The sequence below is a fragment of the Pholis gunnellus genome (genome assembly GCF_910591455.1).
Source record: "Pholis gunnellus genome assembly, chromosome: 21".
NCBI lineage: Eukaryota > Metazoa > Chordata > Actinopteri > Perciformes > Pholidae > Pholis > Pholis gunnellus.
Genome location: NC_136548.1, coordinates 16,545,669 through 16,564,681, shown reverse-complemented (window position 1 = coordinate 16,564,681; position 19,013 = coordinate 16,545,669). Strand labels below are relative to the sequence as shown.

The 19,013-nt window shown below is 43.7% G+C and overlaps 2 protein-coding genes across 2 annotated transcripts; both read left to right on the top strand.

Moving 5' to 3' along the window:
• Positions 1-6,649: 6,649 nt before the first annotated feature.
• Positions 6,650-9,108, top strand: LOC306713397 (peroxiredoxin-like 2A). The gene is made up of 5 exons (XM_079183070.1): positions 6,650-6,993; positions 7,142-7,233; positions 7,969-8,109; positions 8,240-8,404; positions 8,484-9,108. The coding sequence occupies exons 1-5, from the start codon at positions 6,849-6,851 to the stop codon at positions 8,595-8,597; spliced, it is 657 nt and encodes a 218-aa protein (XP_079039196.1). The 5' UTR covers positions 6,650-6,848; the 3' UTR covers positions 8,598-9,108.
• Positions 9,109-10,320: 1,212 nt separating this feature from the next.
• LOC306713290 (PDZ domain-containing protein 7-like) lies at positions 10,321-18,249 on the top strand (the record flags this gene model as incomplete). The annotated part of the gene is made up of 16 exons (XM_079182943.1): positions 10,321-10,483; positions 10,958-11,095; positions 11,178-11,352; positions 11,451-11,627; positions 12,063-12,210; positions 13,415-13,475; positions 13,599-13,776; positions 13,879-14,102; positions 14,193-14,357; positions 14,554-14,669; positions 14,841-14,932; positions 15,841-15,932; positions 16,045-16,116; positions 16,235-16,843; positions 17,517-17,617; positions 18,094-18,249. The coding sequence occupies 16 exons, from the start codon at positions 10,321-10,323 to the stop codon at positions 18,247-18,249; spliced, it is 2,667 nt and encodes an 888-aa protein (XP_079039069.1).
• Between the last annotated feature and the right edge of the window lie 764 nt (positions 18,250-19,013).

Sequence of the window (19,013 nt, the reverse complement as noted above, 5' to 3'; positions counted from 1 at the left end):
ATGCGTTTATTATTTTATGAATTAGAGTGTATATATATTATAAAGATTTAGAATATATATAATATTAAATCGAGTATTTAAATGTCCATGTGTCAGTTCTTGTTTGTTGTACTTTTGAATGAAGAGTCCTGTTTGGAAAACAGTCGCCGTACAGTAAAATCTATATGTAGCCTTTTTATGTGCAAGACAAATAACTGCCCAAAACATATCTGGATTAGCTGGTTTTAACATTTCTGACGAATCAGGATTAAAGTAGTTCCCATAGTTATCAAGTAATGCATTTGTTTTGATTTATTTTCTGTTTTTTCTTCAGAAAGAAGTGGAGGGAGGTGAGGGGAAAATATGTGGAAGGATGACAACTCTTCTTTCTATGACAACATCCCACTATTAAGAACTAATACAAGTATAGGAACTATTTTGTATTACCCAAATAAAGTCTGTTGCAGATACAACCACCAGAGGGCAGCATAATGGCTTTTAATGTTCTCTTTAGTCCTTTTATTCAAACACAACAATGTATCCGTTTATAACTTATATAACCTTTGATCATTCCTTGTTAGAAGAATAAATGCATCTTATAAGAAGTGTGGAAATCATATTAAAATGTCAGTTCTTCACACATTCTCTTATAATTAATGTGTAAGAGGAGAGTAACTGTTGCTCATGGGGCCAACACTGCGTAAGGACCCGTATCTTATATGTTTGCTTACAAATGTCAAAAACAATCCACTCAATGACGTTGAAGTGAAGCTTTCAAAATGTCAAACTGTGCAGATTTTTGATTACATTTGCTTAAATAAGCTGTGTGTGTGCAGTGAGAGGGACAGGACTGCACCCGGTCTGATTAGGCGAGTCCTCCTGTCGACGTGAAAGCTATATTTGGCTGAAAGGTGTGTAGTATGATTATACAAGGAAAATGATATCCCGTGATTACAAATGTTAACTGGGTGTCATCGGATTCTGGGAAACTGAGCCTGCTGCAAATTTCCCCACCGTCTCCTCCCCCGGGTGAGAAAACGGTCCCAGTCTCAGGACAGAGTGCAAATAAAAACACATTAAATACTGAAGAAATCTGTCCGTGGCTTTGTCACTATCAAAGATATAAAGAAGAATGTTCCACAGTCTACTCATGTGACTTTCAGTCTGGGTTAAAACTGCCTCTGGAGACATTCAGTTTAATTGCTGCCACGAAATCATCTGGAGGATTTAAGTGCTGCTTCTGATACAGTGGATCTAACTTTGTGCTGGTCTGTCTGGGTAAATTATGGGACATCTGTACAGTGTTTTAATGTCACATGAATGACCATAGTCTTCTTAACTAATTGCTCTGATTTGATTGCTCACCATTCATATATCATTCTATCTAAGACACTAGTCGTTCGTCAACCTAAAAGAAAAAGGCATTACGTTTCTCATTTCCCCTGTGAGCTGTGACAAGGTTGATGATAATTTCCAAATCTGCTTTTTATTAACTCAAAATTCTGTCCAAGGGCAAATCATTTCTGTATGTATTTTTTTGTTTGGGTCTACTTTATCTTACTTTAATTTATTTTATTTATTCCATGTCAGTTATATTTTATGTATATAGGCCGAGTATTTTAGTATGTGTATAGTAAACTACTTTTTTTGTTCTTTCAGTCCATTCTTGTACTTTTGCTGTTGTGGGGGTAAAGGTGTGAATCACAAGTTACAGCACAATATAATATTAAATTGATTCTTTGGACAACTATACGATATTTGCTGATGTCACTAAGTCTGTCACGATCGTGATTTGGATTTGACTCTATTAAGAAGCCTGCGGTCGATATGAGACTCCAACATTTGCCCGTTGAACACAATCAGTAACATTTATATGAACTCACAAAAAGCAACTAAAACGTGATTGAACAGTTTCATTACTGATGTAGTAAGTGCGCTTGTATGGAAATGGAGATGAAGATATGCATTGATGACATTAGATTACTGATCTATGAATCAATATATTTATTAAGAAAATGTCAGAACATTCAATTTTCATAATAAAAACATCTTATTGATGCAGTTTTATTTTCTGTAAATCTTGCTAAGGCAGAAATCTCCTCATTCAGACAACCAAAACAAATCCAGCTTCCTCAACTGTATTTTTTTCAAACAAATGAATCCTCAGACTCACTGTAAGACATTAGACCACATAATGAAATCAACAACACCAAGACATCAGTTCTTAACTGAGTAGTAGTTGTAGTAGTAGAAGATAGGTAGAATTTCCAGTTAGAATAAACTTGAGCTAAGTTGGCAAGACAGAGTGTACAGGAATATATATTTAGTTTGTGAGTACGTGTGATTTGTGAAAAATGAGGACTTCAATACAAAATGAAAACCACAGACATTGTCAGTAGCTACCACAAGGTGGAACCATGAGGCCACAATGGTTCCAGCTAATGACACTAAATTACCTCATTAAAGTGAACAGCTGACAGCAATTAACAATCAAGCTGTCTGCTTATATAACACACAAATTGGATACCAAGACTAAAGACTGTGAATACAACAAACACTAACTTATGGACACATTGAATACATACTAAACTTGCAGACCATAAGTTACTATACACTACAAATATGAATACAACAACACTATAAACATGTGATGAACATACATAAATCATAGTAATATGTAACTTAGCGTACTTACAGGTCAATGGACCCACACAGCAGTCAAAATAAAGCCGGCAGCACGTGTTTTGGGGCTTAATTGGAAGTCAGAACAACATCTCTGTGGTCCTCGCGAGGCGGAACATACCACTCTGGAGGGGGAGGCGGAACAGTCCAAGTGGCACTGGCCTTTGTAAAAGTGGTAGTAGAAGTTGTGTAAATAGTAGTAGTAGTAGTAGTAGCAGTAGTAGTAATAGTAGTAATAGTATTAGGCTAGTAGTAGTAGTAGTATCAACAATAGTATTGACGGTAGTAGGAACCACTTGTGAAGAACGGAGGGCAGCTTTAGTGTGACACCGTTACCATGAAGACACAACTGATACATCCGGACGATCCGTGAAGAAGGATTGTTTTGGCGATTTCCTTGTTTTGTTGCTAAATTGGTTAGATTTCGCCCACAAAAAATCAGCTCACTTTTCATTCAGTATTAACGTTTACAATATTCACAAATTCAGTTGTATTTCGGTTGTTCACGCAGATAAAAACATGGACTCTGAGTACATAAAGACAAATTTGGGTAAATGTCTGGCAGACGGACTGGCTGAGGTGGCCGAGCAGCGTCCTGTGAACCCCGTCCAGTACCTGGCCCACTGGCTCTACAGGTTCAACTCAAATGTTGTACATAAGGCAGAGGTAAGCTTTACTTTATTCATATAGTACTTTTAAAATCACAGCACCAAAGTGCTTTAATACAGCAACAATACAGCAATAATATGGAATAAACAATAATATAGAATATAAACAATTGTATAAAAGAGGTAAGACGATGGAAATAAAACTAAGCACAATGTATTTATAAAGAAAATTACATTTCCTTATATATAAAGTGACATTAAAGTGCTGCTTATATGTTCATTACTAAATCTGTGATACTGATCCATGGTATATAATGATATACTGCTGACAGGCCTACGAAGTTATAAAGCGGTTATAATCAATAATACATTTTTCACAATGGAGCACATGATTGTGCTGTATATGAAAGGTGTCGCTCCTGTTGACAAAACCACAGAGAAAAACCACCAACTCAAGCTTATTTAATTAATTAAAGTTAAATACTTTCACCAAAGCCAAGTGTGAAAACAAGGCTTTTACTTGTAACAGACTATTTTTATATTACAGCGCAGGATGGCTTTTTTTAACTGAAGTAAATGATCTGAATACTTATTGTCCCACTAGTTACAGGTTAGAGAAATAACAGGAAACACTGCCGCTAAACCGCCAGTACTTCATACCTTTACTGCCACTACTACCTCCAAGCCCTGATCTTCAGGTTTTGAGGACCGCGGTGAAGGATGATACAGACTTAGACCGTCTAAGCTCCTCAAGCTGAGCGCTGTAAAGCTTATAGTGGCTAAACACGCAGTCACCCTTTACCTTTAGCTTGGACTGCAAATCTATGGCTCCCTCAGGTGCTTACAAACACCTTCAAAGGTGTCCTTTTTTGGGGTAAAACTACAGGTATTAAGGGGGCTTAAACCTGTGTATTAGGATCCTCTTTCTCAGTCACAGACCTTGTTGTTGTAACACTTTTTTTATTTTGCAGAAAAAGGCCACTTTGGCGCTCCTGCTGCAGGAGCAGGAGAAAGCCAGAGAGGAGGCGTTGCACCAGGAGAAGCTGAGGGAGGAGGAGCAAAAGATCAGTGAGGCCTTGGAAGAGTCAAAAATAAAAGTATGCTGTGTGACAAAATGTCTGTTTTAACTTAGACTGTGATTACAAAGAGCTAATGTAACGGAACCTTTGTTTATCTAAACCTCCTTCTAACCCTTTATTGTTCTGCTGGACATATTATTTTGTTTCAATTAGTTTTTAGAAACTGAATGCATCTTTTACACACTTTACATGATATCTTGAGCAACAATCCTTCAGGAGCACATTAACATCGTCACATCAACAGATCTCTGAGGAGCATGATGAGCCCACGTCAGCCACAACAGGAGCTGCTGAGGACAACAAGCCTGAGACAGAAGAGAAACCAAAACCCTCTGATCCAGAAAGCCAGCAGGACACAGACGAACACCAAACTGAAGCTCAGGAAAAGGAAGCTGAACCGCAGGTGATAAAAAAATAATCTGTGTGCTTCTGGTGGTGCCTCCTCTGATCTTTTGCAATCACTTCAGTGGTTTGACTTTCATCTTTGGGTTTGATTCATGTGCGTGATGAGGTCTTTTCTGATTATTCTCAAATGCATGACTTGCCTCGTGTGCTGTGGAAATGTCCACCAAATGACTTCAGATGGTTTAATGAGGTGGTGTGTCTGCCGGGTGAAGGTTACAGATCATGCGCCCAGTCCAGAGTCGCCCGAGAGAAAACCATCTGAGGCCGGTAGCTCTTCCCTCCCCGAGGCCCTCGGCACCGAGGTCAAACAGGAGGAGTCTGCAGAAATGCCTGATGAAAAAGACAAAGTGGAAGAAGAGAAAACAGAGGTGGAGCCGAGTGACAGTCGTGGAGAAGAGAAAACTGCAACCCCCAATCAGATAGAAGAGAAAGACGTTGACGAAGATACAGAGAAGGTGATGAGACACCTTTTGTGAAACAGTAGCTATAATATGGCAAATCACCTACTTATTTTCTGTCTCGCACATCTCTGCAGGTGGTTGATGAAGCTGACCCAACTGAGGCGTTACGCTCGACTCCCAGCCGAGACGCTGACGACTTAAGACCAGAAGAGCAGCACGACAAACACAGCGCTCGGGCCCCTGGAGACGCAGAGAAGGTGATGAAGTAATGGCTCCGTGCATGAGGATTTAGGTTGAGGATGTGAGAGATGTAGGATAAAGAGCAAGGAAAGGTGATAGATAGATAAACATAGTCGTGAAGAAGATTTGAGGGTAAAGTCAGCTGAAGATAGATTCAACTTTAAAGGCCAGATGACGACAGAAAACAACAGCTGAGGAGAGGAGGAGGATGTTCATTCTACTTTATATTTCACGTCTGTTCAGGTGAAGAAAGGCAGATACTAATTCTTTACATCACACCATTTCACCGGCAGGTTGATGGAGATGAAACCAGTAAGTTGGAGTCGGCACCACAGAGCGAAGATCCCAAACCAGAGGAGGCTCAGGAATCTGGTTCTCCGCCTCCTCAGGACCAGGAAAAGGTGTCTGATTGTTATTATCTTATTCTCACCAAATAAGAAAAAAACAAGTCCAGAGGGAGGCAGCGGCGATTAGTCTGAGGACCAAACATTCGGCCAACAGAATCAAGAGATAGAAATGCAAAGACACAGTTTGTGATGCTTAACCAGAGCCGTTCTGTCCGCCTCATCTCAGGTGGCAGACGGGCAACGCTCACCTGAGACCACTGATAGCTCGGCTCCAGCTGACGTAACAGTAGAGGAGACAGCGTCCAGCGAGAGACCACAAGAGGAGCCTGAAAACCCTCCTCCTGAGGCAGACCACGTCCAGGAGAAGGTAGACGAATCATGGACAAAATGATTTTTATGTTTATAATGTTCAAATAATGTGTACACATCAGGCAGGTGGCATTTTTAGAGTTTCAGTTTTGAATGAATTGTAAAAAATGGTGTTGCTTTTCAGGAAGAAGAACAAGAAGCAGACCATTAGTGATCAACAGTGTCGTCTGACGATTCTTCTTTTACGAAAAGTTTAAATGATTTTATGGCTGCAGCATGTGTGTAGTTTGATGCGAGAATAATAAATAAACATTTATCACCAATACTTGTATTTATTCATCAGTCTTATTTCTGTGTATCGGTTCCAACAGTGGTAAGCTATTGTTTGATTAAATCAGAACAGATGAATCCACTTCTTTTTTGGAAATAATGCAGATTGCAACACTATGATTTTCATTTCCACATTGTGAGATATTTTGGGAGAATGACGGTGCACATTTCCTCCAGTAACCTTCGGCCTGAAGGAGGAGGGCCACAATGACTGGTTTATGTTTATTTATTTTAGTCGCTATCTGCAGTTTGCCTTCACCGCCGCAGACTCGATGACGGCGTCACTAATCAGACGCAGCTGCGCTTAATCACGTCGTCAGCTCGATATCTCGGTGCAAAACTAGGCTGTTTGTTTGAGGAACTCCGAGAGGATCAACAAGCTGCAGCTGGATTTTTAAATGCGCGATTATCCGCGGTGCGATCACAAGAGGAGCCGCTGAGGAAGAGATGCATTGAACGGGAAGAGACATGGAGATAATAGGCAGCGCTGTGGCTGCAATCGGAGGCCTCATCGCCGGTGTGATGAACTTTCTCACCGACATTTTTCTGACTCCACCGCTGAAGGCAACGCTCGAACGTTTGGAAGAGGCCGAACTGAAGACTTTGAAAGGAGGTAACTTTGTTTTTATCCTCCAAAGACGTTATGTGAGACTTATTTCATAAATGTTTGTGTGTGTGTTGAAAGGAGTGATTGTTCCGTTGGAATGCATTTATTCTGTGGCTTAACTCTTTTTACCCTTTCGCCTCATCTCTTCGCTCAGACACGCGGACCCTGAAGGCGAGGTCTCTGTGGGAGAGGTCCGGGGCTGTCATCATGGCAGTGCGGAGACCTGGATGATTTTTGTGCAGAGAGGTAATGTCGTGTCAGTATGTCCAGTGTCCTCCTGTTACGACAAAAATGTTTTATGAATTTGCTTCATGAAAAGGGATTAATAATCCTATATGGATCCTTAACAGTAGTTTTCTTTTCTCTTCACCACTCCATCAAATGGAATTATGTTTTGTGTCTTCTGCATGATTTCTTAAACATTAACCCCTCAAACATGTTATGTCTTTGGGAACTTTGGGATGTCCACTACAATTGTTAAAGTTCTGTGGGTTTGAACAGTGTTTACTGCTGCATGGCAGGAGTTGGTTAATGACTGAGCCAGCTTCAACCGGTGGGTTTAATTAAGAGGTTTTAAACCTCCCCTTCTGCTTGTATTTGTGCAACACATTGGTGATTATCACACCACATTTAACTTGTGTTAATCCACCATGCACAGCAACAGTAATAGGAGACACGTGTCTTAAAGACATAAGCACTAAATTCAAAGAGGACATTATTGCAGCTCAGCCACTAAGTTACACAACAATATCAACACACTTCAATTATGAAAACACACGAGCTGCAGCTGAAGAAGAGACCAAACTAAATAGGCAATAAAATGGAACTTTAAGAAATAACTGAGACAAAACCTTTTAAAAGTTATGTAAAAACACAACCAGTATCATAAAACATCTTGACATTTACAAGTAGAGTATAGGTCTGGTGTTTATGTGCAGTGTCTTTGTAGCACATACACAGTGATGTTGTTGTTGGCTGCAGGAGGCTGCAGAGCTGTCCTCTCTGAAGCCCGAGCTGGACGAGCTCGGGGTCCCTCTGTACGCTGTGGTGAAGGAGGACGTCGGCACCGAGGTCCAGAACTTCAGACCGTACTTCAAGGGGGAGATCTTCTTGGATCAAAAGGTGGATTTGTATTTTGTCCTCTAATGAACACACACTCTCCTCTGATACTAAGTCATTCAGGATCTGCGGGAAATCCGTTTAGGTCTGCATGAATGATTCAAGGCTTCTTGTTTGTCTGCTTGCCTTGCAGAGGTGTTTTTATGGGCCCCGTGAGCGGAAGATGGGTCTCCTTGCGTTCCTGCGTGTCGGAGTGTGGGTGAACGGCCTGCGGGCCTTTAGGAAGGGCTTCATGGGAAACGTTTTGGGAGAGGGCTTTGTCCTCGGTGGGGTCTTCGTCATTGGACGAGGAGAGCAGGTAAAACTTCCTACAGTCAAACTTTGTCTTACAGTTTTGTAATTAAATGCAGGTAATAGTTTTTTGTATCCTCCCACAGGGAATTCTTCTGGAGCACAGGGAGATTGAATTTGGAGATAAAGTGAACACTGAAGACGTCATCCGAGCTGCCAGAAGAATATCACAAGAACTTCTGCCTTTAGAGGGGAAATAATGCTTTTTATTACCCCTGAAGGATAAAAATATATCAGTAAAACACAAAGTTCAGAACCATAAAAGCGACATCCAGCTGTACAAAGGATCATATAATGTTTGACGAAAGTGCACATTAGATTTGTGAGTTTGTTGGTTTACTGGTCTCGGGGAAAACCATGAAGCATTTTGGGGTTTTGCTGTGTAGTAAGAGGCTGAGTGTGTTAATGATGGTCTGTCTTTAAACTCAAACCGAGGAAGCAGACCTGATACCTACACTCAGTTTCCTGTATTACTCTGTGATACTGTTATGTTATCTTGGAAGCCAAGAAACCTTTGACCAATAAAACACGGCTTTGTGCTCTACGGTTTATTATTATTACTCACTGCTTGGATGAATTTGTTCATGATGTTGTTGGACTTACTGAGATGAAAATCAACTGAAGTGTTCTGAAAAAACTGATCTTTCTTCAATCCTGGAGAAAGAAAAGAGTCAGATTTGATACAATTATATTACAATAATATAACAAACTACAATAATACAACAACAAATGATAAATGCTTTACTTATTGGAGTAATTTAATAAACATAAAATTATTTTGTGTGCATTGTTTCATTCATTTTGCACTAGAATCTGAAAGTAATGACTCCATGTTTTTCTGTCTGAAAGTCCAGACACGCTGTCAATCGATCGGCATATCACTCGTCCAATCAAATACCCCCAATTAACTTCAATGCAGCCAATCGACATAGCCGGGGGGCGGGCCTTGTTTTCACCGGTCACAGAAATGTCCCAGCCAGGTGCGATGGATCATTTTGCACAACACGGACTCAGGTAGGCCGACTAGCTGAGTTTAGATTAGTTCACCTGCAGAATACGGGATGAATTTAAGAGAAACACTTTTTGTTTTGTCCTGTCAGTGGGCTGTTCCTGTTGTCTGGTAATTTTTAAGCAGAATACATGAGAAGAGCTGCCCTGTTGTCTGCATTGTGATCTCCGCTTGAAACGTAAGATGTTCGGTAAGTATTTAGCTTTGTTGTGTATTTTGGGCGAGATAAGTCTTAATTTGTTCCCGCGCGTATCAGAAACTGGTAAATGGATTAAATCGCAGAAGTTGTACAGATTAAATCCATCCTGGTCTTTATAATTATACGTTAAAAGTCGCCTTCGTGATTGTGACGCAGCTTTTCACGCTTTTCTTTTTTAACGTCGCTGTCCGGGGTGCTGAAGCTCCCGGGGGAAACCCCGAGGTGACGACATGAGGACACGCTGTCATTACGGGTTAAGTTTAGTGACGGGTAACCATGGCTGCAGCACCACGTGACATCCTGACTCTTAAGTGGGTCAGGTCTGAGCTAAATAAACCTATTAAATCCTATTTCCGACCTCACCGGCAGAGACAAATCACAGTATAAATGAATGGACTTAATGTGAAGTGAGTTGTAGGGACTATAGATATTTAATGTGTTCATGCATTGCCGTTACTCAGACAGGTGAGAGAGATGCAACATGGGCGGGAATGGACCAAAGTGTGACTCCAGGAAGCCAGAGAGTCAGCTGTCATGTCACAAAGCGACCTGCATCGGTGAGTTGGATCATCCGGAAGGGGCAAAAAGCAAAATGTGACCATAATTTAGTGTCAGTGTGCCGGGCTGAGGATCCCCTTTCCTTCTGCAGGCTCCTCCGCCCGGAGCTGAGCCCCCGTTGGAGGAGCGAGTGTGAAACGGGACCCCGCCAGCCTCCATGGCTCACTCGTCGGACCCGTCCCGCAGGGAGAAGACCCCCGGGACCCAAGGGTCACACACGGCTGCACGCAACCTCTTACGGAAGAAGGAGCAGCGGCGGCGTGGAATCCGATCCTGCTCACCCATGGGCCGGGTCATCCTCATCAACTACCCTGTGGACGGTAAGGAGGGGTTGTGCTGGCCTGCTTGTTGTGTAGTGCACATTACAACCTATACTGGAGACAAAATACTGGTTTAGTCTGGTTCATAAGTCTGGCAGACAAAGAACGGGGTATTTATTTTAGAAATTGTAGGCCTGGATCAGTTGAGACCCACTAATATCGTACATCTGCATTACAGTCACCTGATCTGTTGAAAACAGAAGGGGTTCAGCATTGAAAAATGGTGACAAATCACAAAAACCTGAGACGATAACACCGTCATGAACATAATGCGAGACGAAAAATGTGTCTCAATATTCATAGAATACAACTTTTGGCATTGTATTGTTGTTTGTTAAGAAATAAGAAATGTAAAAAAAGAACCACTGCTGTATGTTGACTGACATCGATAACTATAATACAGGACTTTCCCCCTGAGATTTGTGACCATTATTGGCGTATTGACGCAGCATCCGTGTGATGTTATTGTTCTAGGTGGCGACGACAGCGAGGACCTCCACACGATCACAGTGGATAAGAGCGTGGACGGCAAGCTGGGCTTCAGCGTGCGCGGAGGCTCGGAGCACGGCCTCAGCATCTTCGTCAGCAAGGTGGAGGACAACAGCACAGCAGGTACACTGACCAGCTAGACACGGACGCTGTCTGTGACTTTGTGTGTTATTTCACACTCCTATATATGTGTGTGTGTTCACAGAGGAGGCCGGCCTGCTCGTAGGGGATAAACTGGTGGAGGTGAATGGCGTCAGCCTGGAGAGCATCACGATGAGCAGCGCTGTGAAGGTCCTGACGGGCAACAACAGGCTGAGGATGGTGGTGAGGCGTGTCGGCAAAGTCCCCGGCATCCGCTACTCCAAGGAGAAGACTACCTGGTGATGAAGGCGCTATTACTGCTGAATCTTTATTAGCTCCGTTTATGGAGAAAAAAAATAAAGAAGAGATTCTGACCGACTGTGGGGAAATCTTCCAGGGTGGATTTGATACAGAGGCGTATGGTGGTGGAGGAGAGCGGACGGACACCTTCGGATGCCAGCTCGGGGAGCGCCCTCCAGAGGATCGTCCACCTTTCCACCACCTCCGACGACTACTGCCTGGGCTTCAACATCCGGGGGGGGAAGGAGTTTGGTCTGGGCATCTATGTCTCCAAGTAGGTACCTCCGCCGTGGAATACAGGCTCTTCTACACCATGTTCATTTTCTCTGTCTAAGAACAGTTAGTCATTAAATGATCTCTTCCAAACCTGTTTGTCTTAACCTTAACCCTGGAGCGTTTGGAGTCCGGTTGAAAAACCTAGACCGCTTGAAAAAGGTCCCGGTCTGCCTCCAAGCGAACTCTGGTGTAGTTGGTTTGTGGTGTGAAAGCGAACGAACCAACCACATGATTTTAAGATGGCAGGTATTCCATTCTAGCATGATTTCAAAAGCTAAACTACTAATGAATCCATCTGCTGATCATGAAATCTGATCAGGAAGCGATCTATTTATCTGTAAAAGTCCATGTATACAACCTTTTAATGCAAATCAACATGTATACTACAGGTGTGAAAGCAGCGTTTTCGCTCACCTCTGTGTGCTGGTTTCAGACTGGATCCTGGTGGTCTGGCTGAGCAGAATGGGATAAAGATGGGGGACCAGATCCTGGCTGCCAATGGCGTGAACTTCGAGGACATCAGCCACAGTAGTGCTGTGGAGGTGCTGAAGAGCCACACACACGTCATGCTGACCATCAAGGTGAGAGCGGCGATGTGCAGCATTTGAGCCTCCGTAGGAGACAACATGAGGAAAATATGGAGCTCCTGAAGTCTGGCATCGAGGTTATACATGTTTTTATTGCTGTAACACAAGAGCCAATGATTAAAAAATGTTTACATGACATTTATGCATTATTTTCAAGAATAAAAACATTTTTTAAATTATACTTACAAGAAAACTGCTCTCCAGACGTTGCACAAGTAAATAAAAGAAGTAAAGAGTTTCAGCCTCCAGGGCTCATCTACGCTTTTAAGTGATTGATGGTCAGAAGTCATCATCATTAAATCAATCAAACTTTATTTGTACAGCACTTTTCATACAGTTCAAAGTGCTTCACAGACGACCGATAAGACAAAACAAAACACAAACAGAGTTTTGTCTGAGAAACCGACAGATGAAGCAAAAAAATAGAAAAACAAATTACATCATGAACATAAACTGTTCTCCAGAAGGTAAAATGAATCAAATTTGATAGAAAAATAACAGAAAACAGAATAACAGAAAATCTGATGTCTGTCATGTTTTGGTACGTGGGTAAAGTGGGAGCTTTCATCTTTCATAACGTGTTCGTAGAAGTGAAGACGTCTCAGCTGAATGTTCAGTGTTCATATCACATTTCATAAGGACTCTTTGTTGTTAGAAAGCGTGTCGGTTCGTTGATTACCGCCTCGGTTTGGACGACCCGACGACGCTTTTAACTTTCCAACCTTTTCATCTTTAATCCTCTCACAAACACAAACCCCCCACGAGCCGCGTCACCACACACACACACACACACACACACTCAGCGGCGGTTAGTGTGGCCCGACAGCTGGCATGCAGCCGTAATATTCCCTCGCTCACTTTACTTGTCGGAGCTTGGGTTTCTCGCTGTGAGAAATAGCCGGGCCGTGTGCATTATTCACCAGGCGGCTGGGATCAGGTGCCGATCAAAGCTTGGGGCCGTGTTAAGTTTTTGTTGCGGGATCCCTCGCTTTGCCCCGGAGGAAACTGAAGAGTTAGAAAGCATCCCGACGATCAAAAGGTTACTAGAAAGTCAAGAAGGGAAATGTGTTTTCTCTTTGAAGAGGTGTGTGTGTGTGTGTGTGGTTCTAAGGTTACGCTTTATCTAATCTAGCGATCCTATAACAGTTTCAAGGTCTCTACTTATCTCTTTTGCATATCTGTGGCCATATCTTCACAGGAAGCAGGACGATACCCTGCTTATAAAGAGATGGTGGCGGAATACAGGTGGCTCAATAAGCGTATGTATCTGTTTTCATTATGCTGAAAGCTATCTGGTCTGTGCTCCATCTGAGAGTCTGTGAAGATCACAGTGATGCGCTCGGATACATTTGAGTTCGTTCTCTTTGTTTTCTTTTCCTCAGTCGCCAACGGTACTCAGAAATCTTCCTCCCAGGGGTCAGAATCCAACTCCTCTGCCTCCTCTCTGTCGTCCGGGACGCCGGTCAGCTCTCTGAGCGGCCTGTCGCAGGTCATGTTCCCTCCCAGCATGACGTTTGGGTCCGACATGGTGGATGTCTGCATCTCTACTGAGGACCAGAGGTCAGGGTCCTTTTGTGTTCAGAAATGTTAAGAAACACTAGACCGAAACAACGTTGAACTTTTTTTCTGAACATGTGCCTACTTAGTTGTTCATCTGTCCAGGTTGGAGTCAGGCCGAACCGAGACCGCCATGCAGACGGACCTTCCCTCTCAGAGGACGGCTGCAGAAACCACCCGCAGCCTGGGACGAACCACTCTGCTCAGAGACACGGTGATCCACGGGGAGGGCAGCGGGAGGCAAGAGTCCCCCAAGACGGCCGTGCTGCTGGCTCTCAGCCGACCGAGCCGGCCGATCAGCAGGTCCCAGAGCCAAGTCACCGTGGCAGGTGAGGCGAGCGGAGAGCGAGTAACATCCAAGACATGACACGGTTGAAATTCTGCACAAATGGCCGACCGTTGCTGTCCAATCGCCTTAGAGATCAACCAGAAGAAGGAGAAGAAGCAGAAAGGGAAGCAACCGGAGGAGAAGAGCGCGCTGCAGCGCTCGAAGACCTTCGTCAACTTGCTGTTCAGGGGCGGACGCAAGAGGGACACTTCCAGGGGCCGCTCCAAGTCCCCGTCCACTGGCAAGGCCGGCAAAGGTAGCAGCTTTTATACGTCTATAAAAGGCTTTTAAGTTGCAACAAGCCCACCTTATAGTTTGAACAGTAATTAGATGATTCTCTGAATGGGCACTGTTTGTTTTTAATAGCGTAAATCTTGCTCGGTAAATCCTTCTCTGTGCTGAAGGTAGCTATTTACTCCTATTGAGCTGGACTGCCCCTGCGATGTTTTCAGGGGGACGTCAGGTCAGTGCGATGCCAAATTCAGAGATGCTGGGCGCGGTGGAGGACATGGCCCGCCGGCTGCTGACCGAGGACGAGGTGGCTGCCGTGATGAAGACGTGCCGAAGGGTGAGAAGCTTCCACAGCTGCAGACGGACTGTTGTAGCTTTAAGGATGTTCTGACCTTTAGGCTGCCCGTGAAGACGAGTCTGTGTTGACAGATTTTTATCACGCAACATATTTCACACATCAAGTCATTGCCAACCGGGTAATTCAATTGTTGTTCGTACTCTTCAACAGTACGTGGCAGAGCGGTCAGTGGAGAACTTGATACGCCACCTGCTGGTCGTGCTGGACCGACCGGAGAAGCTGCTGCTGCTGAGGGAAGTCCGGTAATAATTACTGGATATTTACACCAAAGCCTTCTTTGATACAGCTACTAGTTCAGTGATTAATATTAAGGTAAACCAGGACTTTAAACTGCTGATAACCACAGGACACTTACGAATGTAACTTTGCAGAAAACACATTCCGTCATAAAGCTTCATCAACCTGATATCGCTGCTAAAACATTCCCAAAAATACTTTCTTTGTTACCGTGAGGAACTTTTAACTGGTTATGAAACTGCCTCAACGCAACACTGATGCCTCTATCTGACCTTCATAATTTAAAAAGAAGATTGTCTTTCTATACAGTTATTCTTAATGCTTGTCATCGGTGCCACCGGGTCGGATTCCGCGCAAAATCAGATAAAATCATGCAGCTTCAGGCAGCAGCCAGTCCACCGTGGACAGACCCAGATCTGACTTCTCTGCAGCCTTGGACCTGCAGTCAGAAGCTCTGGCGGGAAGAGGAGAGCTCCGCTCCCGGCAGCAGCTTCTCCTCCTCCTCCTTCTCCAGGAGCAGAGCTTCTCCTCGCTGCTCCTCCTGGTCCCCACTGGGAACACCACGCTGCTGGAGACCCGGGACGTATTGCTGGGTCCACTGGAGGGAAGGGAGGCACGGGAGAACCAGAACCAGGACTGAGCAGAGCAGACTGTCTTCTAAAATGTTTTCTAAAGGGACCCTGGTGCTCGGAAACACTACCACAAAATTAAAGTTCCTTGCAGTAACTTAAAATTACCTCCACTTTTAAAATGCAGCCAGAGAAACTGTGGTTTTACAAATACTGCCAGAAGAGGATTAAGGATTTTTCAGGATAATCTTTTTCAAATCCAAATGTTCCACACTGATGACGTATTCAAAATGTTTTGTAATGAAAATGACTTTTTTTTCCTTTGCTGTTGTCGTGTTCCTCAGGATGCTGCTTCCTCCTCCTGATCTGAGTGCATTCAATAACATGGTGACACCTGTCGAAGTCGAGGCCTACGATATCCTCAAGTACCGTTCAAGTGCGTGTGATGCATGCTGGATTTGTCACAATCAGTCTGATCACATGAACTCGGCTCTGAACAGTTCAAGTTATGCTTCTTCTTCTTGTTCTTCTTCTTCTCTGTGTTGTAGTCCAAACTCCTCCTCTTCGCTCACCCACATCCGGTCGAGCTCCCAAGCGGCGCCTCATCACTCCCATCCCGGGTCAGTGCTTCATTTTGATGTGGTTTTGGATTTTAGTTTGATATGTTAAACCACAGCGTGAGTAAATGTGCACATGTTATAAAATAATGTGTTAATGCAACCTGTGGTTTCCCTCCAGATTTCAGGGGAGGCTTTGAGCTCCACAATGCTGAGGAGGTGGAGAAGGAGAGCCACCTACTGGATGAGCTGGAGAAGCTCAGCGTGTCTGGGCACTGGGGGTCCGGGCAGAGGCCCCGTCCCTCCAGGTCCTTCACCCCGCTGCTGGACATACCAGTGGACGGATACGACACAGAGTCCAAAGACCTCCGACCCCCCTCTGCCAGCGCCATGCTCCCCAACTGGCTACTGGCCCGCGGCCCGGACCCCCGTCCTCCTCTCCGGACAGACATCGGCACCATTCGCTCCGTCCACTTCGACGAGGTTTCACTGCACTCCGCCTCGGACACGACCTCAGAGAGGGGAAGGTCCCCGTTCAGAAACGGCCACTCCAAAGGCCAAAAGGAGAGAAGTGGAGACCGGAGTAAAGAAACCGTGTTCACGCTGCAGAGCGCCGCTCGCAGGAGTCGGCCCCCGTTGTCGCAGGTGTTCGGGTCGAGTCCAGGTCAGCGAGTCGGGAGCGGGCAGATGAACGGCCATCGGGCGTCTGAGAACGGACTCAACGGCTCTGAGCCTGAACAGGAGTACGAGCTCAAAACCGTCAGCATCTCCAAGACCAAACAGTCACTGGGTAAATATAAAGGATTGATTTAAGGCCAGAAGCATCTCATAAATACGTCCAATTTGTCATCATTTAAAGGGTCAGTTCACCCAAATGATAAACATGCAAGTAGTTCTGTTTCATGCCTCCACCCTCCGGTCTATAAATAACACTTTTCTTACTTTTCTTTAAAGAAAACAGCCCAGTATATAAAGACAAATGCAAATAAAAACAAAGAGATCATAAAACATCATATGCTAAAAATATATAGGCCGGAGTGGGATGATAAAACGCTGCAACATAAATATTCATGAATGCTTCCGATTAAAGAACTACTTAGTATCGAGGAAGTAGTCCCTATAAACCTGTTCACATCGTTGTGTCTGGATTATAGGGACACATTTCTGTTATTTTTGTGGGCACCGTTAATGAAATTGGCGGCAGAAATCTTAAGAGACATACGTGTCAAAACCTGCACAAATCAAGCCAAAACTATCCACTAACTAAATACCGGAAAAGAGAAGAGTGAGAAAATATTATTCTAAGGGAATGACAGTTAGTACATATTCAAAAAGCGTACTTAAATACCAGCTGCACAACATCTCCTCTCGTTGCTTGTGGAACACCTGGTGTTCTGTCGGTGTACACAAATATAAGATGCATCGCTGACTCCCACCCGCTCCTGTGTGTTCTGGTGTTTCAGGCATCAGTATTTCTGGTGGGATGGAGTCGAAGGTTCAGCCGGTGGTGAAGATCGAGAAGATCTTTCCTGGAGGAGCTGCCTCCACCTGTGAAGTGCTCAAGGTGACACAAGCTGCGTTCCAGATCAAATACTTATTATTTTATCTTTTTGTACATATTACAGCTGCTCTTACAAAGGACGTACTGCTGCATGCAGTATGCATGTATGGGACCTATTACTTCCTCATAACATGGCACCTTGAGTTTTGAACTGCTGTGCAAAGAATTGTGGGTCAAAATAGCCAGAAAAGCAATGCAGCAGAACATCCTGGTATTTTTGATGGTATTAACCAATTAAAAATGTCTCCTGTCAGTTTTTGCCTGAATCTATTAGCCAATCATCAGATGATGTGCTCCCTAGCTAACATTACTGACTTTGGCAACAACAGCAGATATTTAAGACTCTTTCTTTTGAGGAAACTCAATTAAATGCTTTATAAAACCTGCGGATACCCCATTAACACGCTGTCTGAAAGTTTGCACTTTACTCCATTTGTTTTATCTTTCCATGGATCTGACGTTCCCTCTCGTGTCACCAGGCTGGATTCGAGTTGGCGTCTGTGGACGGCGTCTCGCTGCAGGGCGTGACCCATCTGCACGCTGTCGACATCATCCGGAAAGCCTTCAGCCACAAGGCCAAAGACCCCATGGTGTTCGTGGTCAAAGTCCCCAAAAACATTTTGAAAGGAGACTGAGACTCGCTCTGTGATTTAGCAGCTTCTGGGACTAAACACGGAGACGGAGAACACACTGATCTGAGGTCAGGTATGCCATTCGTGTTCACGTTGGGAATAATTACATGGACTCTGAGTGTTGAGCAACTAAGCTGATCACAGGACTTGAGGATTATGCACATGAATGACTATATGAGAGGAATATTGTCATGGAAATACTCAAAGTAAACACATAAGCAACAACAGACATTTACAGTAAGTTCAATTTGTGTCCAGAAAGCCAGAAATCATGAAAATTGGTGCTTCTGGTGCCTTCAAATTTCACTTTATCACAATCCAGGAACCAATGCCTGTCAAGAACATTCTATGCATTAGCATCCTCTCAAAAGCAGCAGTGTTTGTTTAAATATGCAGGATGACACACACCTGAGTGCCTTTAAAAGTTCCATGTTGTTGAATCAAAGTTTACATTTTGACCTGCAGAGGGCGACGTGAGACGTTCAGAAACATTTCTGCTCTCTAACGTCGGATGTGTTGAAGGCTTCACCAAACCTTAAAACATCGACTGAATGTTGAGGAGATGAGAACAATGAACCCACGTCGCCATCGGAGAGACTTACGACCCAAATAAAACTGTCATTGTGTTACAAAGAGAACAAATCTGAATGTACCACACAGCTTTTAAATGTTGTCTTTTTTTTTAATTAAAAACATTGTAGGTTTGTTCAACAGATATACAGCATGAAAATATACATTTAATGTCTTCATACAAATATTGTGGGTTA